A 6,299-nucleotide genomic window follows, 5' to 3' on the forward strand; every position below is an offset into this window, starting at 1 on the left:
ATATTTATGTTTGTGGTTGTAATGTGACAAAATATGGAAAAGTTCAAGGGATATGAATACTTTTGCAAACCACTGTAACTCTAAATTGTCCCTAGGTGTGAGTGAGAGAGTGAATGGTTGTTTGTCTCGTTTGTCTCTATGTGTGGCCCTGTGATGGACTTGCGACCTGTCCAGGGTGTACCCTGCCCCTCGCACTGTGACTGCTGGAAATGGGCACCAGTGACCCACGCGACCCTGAAAAGGAAGAAGCGTGTACAGAAAATGGATGGATGGATGGATGGATAAAACTAATCTAGTCCTCTGTGATGAAAAACCAGATGTTGACAGACAGCAAAACACAGCTCCCCAGGCCTCTGACAGTAGACCCCAGACAGGTGAAAACTGACCCTCAAATATGTCTTCGTGGCATTCCAGGCACGAGGCCCAGGGCCCCCACCCCGGAGAAACCACAAACGCAGAAAGAAACAAATCATCAAAAAATGCCTGTCGAAGGAAGAGTCTCATAGACCCAGCAGACAGGCATCTACCTTTACCAGAGAGCTGCAGATGCACAGAGGACAAAAACTAGAAACTCATAAAAGAAACAAACATAACTAGAAATAAAAAAATAACAAAACAAAACCCCTAGTATAACCACCTGCTCTAGGTTATCACAGACTCAGAAAGGCTACTGAACCTAAGCGGTTCCAGCCGAAAATCCGGAGGGCGAGGCATACGCCTTCTGCCCTGAGGGAGAGCAGTGTACTGATGGGAATGCTTCAGCAAGGTGGCTGTGAACAGGTTTGCCAGGCACCGTTTGAAAACGGGCACCACGCAACACGAAAGCAGTAGAACCAGGAAGAAAAACATACAAATGGGGACTAATAATCTCCTCACCCAAACCTGCCAACCTCCGTTTGCCATCCAATCAAACCAATCCCAGTGGGGAGGAGTAACAGCTTCTTCAGCTTTCATCTCCGAGAGCAGATTGTTAAGATGATTAATAGACATAGAAATGTTTCCAGAGACATCTGGGAGATAGGAACAACACGACGTACCTATCACATGACAGAGACCTCCTTGAGAGGCTAATAACAGATACAAAGCTAGGTGGTGCTGGAGCAGCATATTTCTCGACGCTACTAGGAAAGGAGATAAAGCAGAAAAGCCTTCCTCAACAAAAGCAGTTAAGTTCTCCAGCCGAGTGTGCAAAGAATCCAACTTATAAGCCAGATGAACCGTACCCCACCAAGGAAAAATACCACCCACTACCTTGTCACGTGTGGAAACTAATGTAGATCTCCTTGACCTATGATTGCTATAAGAAGAATGCACAAACTGAGGATAGTGATGGGTGGTGTAAACAAGCTGATCTATCACATTGATCGCAGGAACCAGGTCAACTAATGTGCAAGTACCTGACCAATTTGGCGGAATAACTTGGAAATAATGAACACCACATAACCAGACATAATCCTGGGGACATCCTGCTCCCAGGTCATCAGGCCAGGCAAGAAGATAGGCCTGAACGGCAAAAGATGAAGAGAGTGTGTGTGATTTAATCCTAGAAGGCACACGGCGAACAATGCAGGGAGAGACGCCAAAAGGGGGCGGAGCACAGGTACTGTCAACAATTTGAAGACAGCCTACTGTCTCGCCAAGGAAAAGTCTATCAGGGCTCCGGGCTCTGTGAACACAAAAGAGATGAGACATAGAACTGAATGAGGGATGAACAGTGCCCACTGGTTCAAATAAAGAAAAGTCATCAGTGCGTAATGCACTGCTTTCTGTGGCTCTGATTGCAACACGAGACATGTGTTCACAAGGTGCTGGAAGGTCTGTTCTAGCATAAGCCCAGCCGTTGGCCCCCTTTAAGAAAGGAGGGGTCAGCACCATCAAAGCACACAAGAAATCAGTAGAGTTCAAAGGGCGAGGCCTAACAGGAAGAGACATGCTTGCATCATGTAGAAACAAAGTACAGGCATAGCAGGAAGTGTTTAAGCCAGCACTTTGCAGAATAGACCTGACCGTGTTCCACCAAAAATTTCCAGCTTGACCTTTAGACACCACACCAGCAAGAAAAGGGGGGTAATGGACAGCACCCCCAGGAAACCCAGCATCTAAGGACCTGAAAACAGGACATATCTTGGTGATAACATCTGGGACACGGACATAACCAGAAAGGTGCACAAACATCGTAGCCAGTTATGTAAGCACAAATAGTGTAAAAACCAGTGTCAGATTGAACAGCATTTGCAACGTGAAACATAATAGCTGGAGAAGTGTTGTTTACTTTCCAGATTTTGATCCTGTTCTTAATGTCAGAGACATCATCTTTAAGTGTGTATCCCCAGTCAGAGTAACCTGTTGTCCAAAGAGCCTCTGACCAGGAACTGCAGGTGGGGCACACATCAGGAACGCTGTAACAGACATACATTTCGGCCCATATCATAACAGCAATGTCCGAACAGTAAAAATAGTCACATGTGTTCAAAATGACAGTGCTAGTGGTGCCAGCTGTCACAGAGATGTTGGGCCCATGTGTACAGTCATCAATCCAGGTGGAATGAGTTTCAAAACAGGTGGGTGGGGGGCGTCTTGATTAATCAGTTCTGGAACACGCCCACAGATGAATGGGGTGAAAAAGAGCATAAGAAATAGTCTAGCAACAATGCACCCAGCCATTTTTCTAGGCTCAGGTGCAGTTTTTCACTTCAAAGGATATGTGATCAGCCGATCACAAAYCAGGAGCCGAGGTCGTAGCAGTGGCCTCGTGCTCAGATGTAGGAGTAGTACCGTCCGGCTCTACTCTGGGGGGATGCAGGACCTTCCTGCAGTGGGAGATGTGGATCCAAGTCTCTCGCTCTGCGATCTTTATGGCCGTCCGGGTAACCAGCAGAATCTGGAACGGCCCAATCCAACGCTCGGACTTCCAGGTCGCTCGTCTGAGGTTCCTCACTAGGATGTGGTCACCGGGCCTCAGGTCGTGGAGGGGGTGGTCCGCTGGAGTCGGGAGAGCAGCTTTTACCTGCGAACGAACACAGCCGAAAAGAGATGATAGTTTAGAACAATAGCTTAACATCTTATCTTCACACAGGTTTGTGAATGAGATTGCTGATGTTCCAGGGTTCAAACCCACATTTGGTGGTACCGCAAAAATGATCTCAAAAGGACTAAGATTACTTCTGCTCCTCCTCCTAGCTCTCATGTAAAACAGCATCAATGGCAAAGCTTTTGGCCAGGATAAACCTGTTTCACTGCTGCACTTTGCCAGTTTCTGTTTTATTGTGCCATTTTCTCGTTCAACTGCACCAGCACTCTGCGGGTGGTAAGCACAATGCTTCTTCAGGTCAATCCCAAATATTTACTAAGCTCAGAAATGGCTTCGTTGGCAAAGTGTCTACCGTTATCCCTTGAGATCTTTTCAGGAATTCCCCAACGGGGAATTATTTCAGATAACAAGCACCTGGCGACATCAGACGCAGTTTGTGTGGATGTTGGGAAAACCTCCACCCATTTTGAGAACATGTCAACAAAAACCAAACAATATTTTTTCCCTTCAGCTGGACTTAACTCAATGAAATCCATCATCAAATGCTCAAAGGGTCGTGAAGGTGCTGGGTGGGCTGCTTCCGTTTTACTTTTAATTGGCCTCCCTGCATTCAGCTTGGCACAAATCATGCAGGACTGACAGTATTTCTGAGCAACAGTGTTGAAACCAGGAGCAAACCAGTGAGTATTTACCATAGCGGTCATGCCACATTTTGAAGCATGATCTAAGCCATGTGACAGTTTTGCAAAATGGTTGAAAAAGTGTTTCGGCAAACAAGCTTTGGAGTCAGGCCCCACCCAAACGTCATTTTCAAAGGTACAACCTGCTTTCTTCCAGGCCTGCCTCTCCGGAGCAGTGGAGAAAGACTGCATGTCCTTCAGCGAGCAGGGCTCTGCAGTCTTATCTTCAAAGAATGTAAACACTTGTGGTCCATAAGCAGCTTTTTTAGCGGCATCGTCAGCAGCTCTGTTTCCAACTGAAACTGGGTCAGTGCTGTTCGAATGAGCAGCACATTTGCAGACTGCTATTTCTTTTGGTAAAAGGATGGCTTCCAGCAATGCAGCCACCAGTTTATGATTCAAAATTGGTGAACCATCAGATTTCAGGAACTTCCTGTGCTTCCATAGAGCACCGAAATCATGCACCACCCCAAAAGCGTACCTGCTGTCAGTGTAAATGTTTACTTTCTTGTTCTCAGCCCATCTACACGCTTCTTTTAAAGTGATTAGCTCAGCAGCTTGAGCAGACAGGTGACCTGGTAACGAGGAGGAGCAGAGTACATCAGCGTTCTCATTCACCACAGCAAACCCAACCTTATTCTCACCTGTTCCCATGTCCCGTCGTGCTGAACCGTCTACAAACAGGTGAGCCTCAGGTAGGCTCAGAGGTTTATCAGACAGGTCCGGACGAGGGTTGCAACTCAGCTCTAACTCTGCGACYCAGTCATGTGGCTGTCCTTCGTCAGACAGAGGAACTAGCGTGGCTGGATTTAGAGCTGAGCAGTGACGCACAGTGACTTTGGGGCTTTCAAGGACACACGCAAAATAATGCGTATAATGGGCCGCGCTGAGATGTGATGTTTTTTGTTCATTTAGAATTTGTTCTACAGCGTGAGGGACAAACAAGGTCAGATTTGAATGCCCCACGATGTCACGTGACGCTAAGATAGCCTTTTCAGCTGCTGCTACAGCACGCAAACATTTAGGCAGCCCGGCAGCTACTGCGTCTAGCTTAGCGCTAAAAAAACCAACAGGTCTCATCTTATCACCATGCATCTGGCTTAGCACCGAGGTCATGCAGCCAGATCTTTRGTCAACATGCTGATAAAATGGCTGTGTCATGTCTGCAATTCCCAGACACGGAGCACTCTGCAGAGCCTTTTTCAAAACCACAAAAGCATCCTCCCCTTCAGGAGACCACACAACACTTCCAGATGGCACCAGGCCGGGGGCGTGACAGATTTCTCTAAGAGGCCATTCTAACTGTGAGTAGTTAATGATGAAATGCCTACAATGGCCAACCAACCCTAGGAAAGACATCAGCTGCTTCTTTGTGACAGGACGGGGCGTGGAAGTGATGGCTGAGACACGCTGTGGAGACAGCCTCCTACCTGCAGCAGATAAGACATGCCCTAGGAACGACACCTGCGGTTTTACAAACTGCAGCTTAGAGAGACTGACCTTGTGACCCTGCTCCGCCAGATAACATAACAATGCCACAGTGTCCCTCTCACACTGTGCCTTAGAAGGAGAGGCCACCAGAAGGTAATCAATGTACTGCACAAGGGCAGATCCAGGTGGCAGCGTGAAAGATGACAGGTTTCTGCACAAAGCTTCATGAAAGATGGTGGGGGATTCCACATAACCCTGGCACAGCCGAGTGAAAGTGTAACAAGCACCTTTAAACTCAAATGCAAACCAGAACTGGCTATTTTTGTCAACAGGGATGCTGAAAATGCATTACTCAGATCGATCACACTAAAATATGTGGCCACAGCTGGTATTTGTGATAAAATAGTGTAAGGATTTGGGACCACAGCTTCTCTCGCAACAACAGCAGAGTTTACTGCCCTGAGATCCTGGACAAAGCGCCAGTCATGTGGTGGTTTTTCTCTCATTTTTTTACAGGAAAAATGGGTGTTTGTACAGGTGAGGCCTCACACTGTACAATAACACCAGCCTTTAGCAAAGATTCAAACACAGGAGTGATTCCATCAGCAGCTTCCTTTTTTAAAGGGTATTGTTTCAGTTTCAGCCTGAAATCAGATTTGGGGGTCACAATCACAGGTTCAACACCTTTTATCAAACCAACATCATATTTGCTTTTTGCCCATAACTGATCTGGGACCTGAGATAGCCAGTCATCAATGGAGCCAGACTCATTTATCGCCAGAGCGGTTAAACAGTCGACTTTGGTTACCGGCAACTGGCACACAGAAAGAAAACAGTCAAGAGAGAGCTCACACTTTGCTCTGTGAACTTTCAGAGAGGGGGAGAATTCAACTCCAGGTGTTGCTGTAGGAGCCCAATCACCGGTGCTCAGACAGCATAGCACAAACGATCCCAGCTCTTCCCACGTGTCAGATTGAGCTTTAGCCAAAGCGATGTGGGGAACTGATCCAGGAACCATAAAAAACTCACTCTGTGCATGATTCAGTTTCACAGAGACAGCACATCGTTCTGAGCCCCAAAACATAAAATCTGTGCACAGGAAATCTTCAAAAAAATCAACAAAGCTCTCAGCAAAAGGATCTTTTAAAGATGTTGTT

At 46.8% G+C, this 6,299-nt stretch overlaps 1 protein-coding gene across 1 annotated transcript; it reads right to left on the bottom strand.

The window, feature by feature from the left end:
- Positions 1 to 2,716: 2,716 nt before the first annotated feature.
- LOC106534546 (uncharacterized) lies at positions 2,717 to 6,293 on the bottom strand. Its single transcript, XM_014031231.1, has 2 exons — positions 3,610 to 6,293; positions 2,717 to 3,007 (listed from the first exon to the last, which is right to left on the bottom strand). Exons 1-2 carry the CDS (start codon positions 5,068 to 5,070, stop codon positions 2,717 to 2,719), a joined length of 1,752 nt encoding a protein of 583 aa, XP_013886685.1. The 5' UTR covers positions 5,071 to 6,293.
- Positions 6,294 to 6,299: the final 6 nt, after the last annotated feature.

The sequence above is a fragment of the Austrofundulus limnaeus genome, unplaced genomic scaffold (genome assembly GCF_001266775.1).
Source record: "Austrofundulus limnaeus strain Quisiro unplaced genomic scaffold, Austrofundulus_limnaeus-1.0 Scaffold1205, whole genome shotgun sequence".
In the NCBI taxonomy this organism is placed as follows: Eukaryota; Metazoa; Chordata; class Actinopteri; order Cyprinodontiformes; family Rivulidae; genus Austrofundulus; species Austrofundulus limnaeus.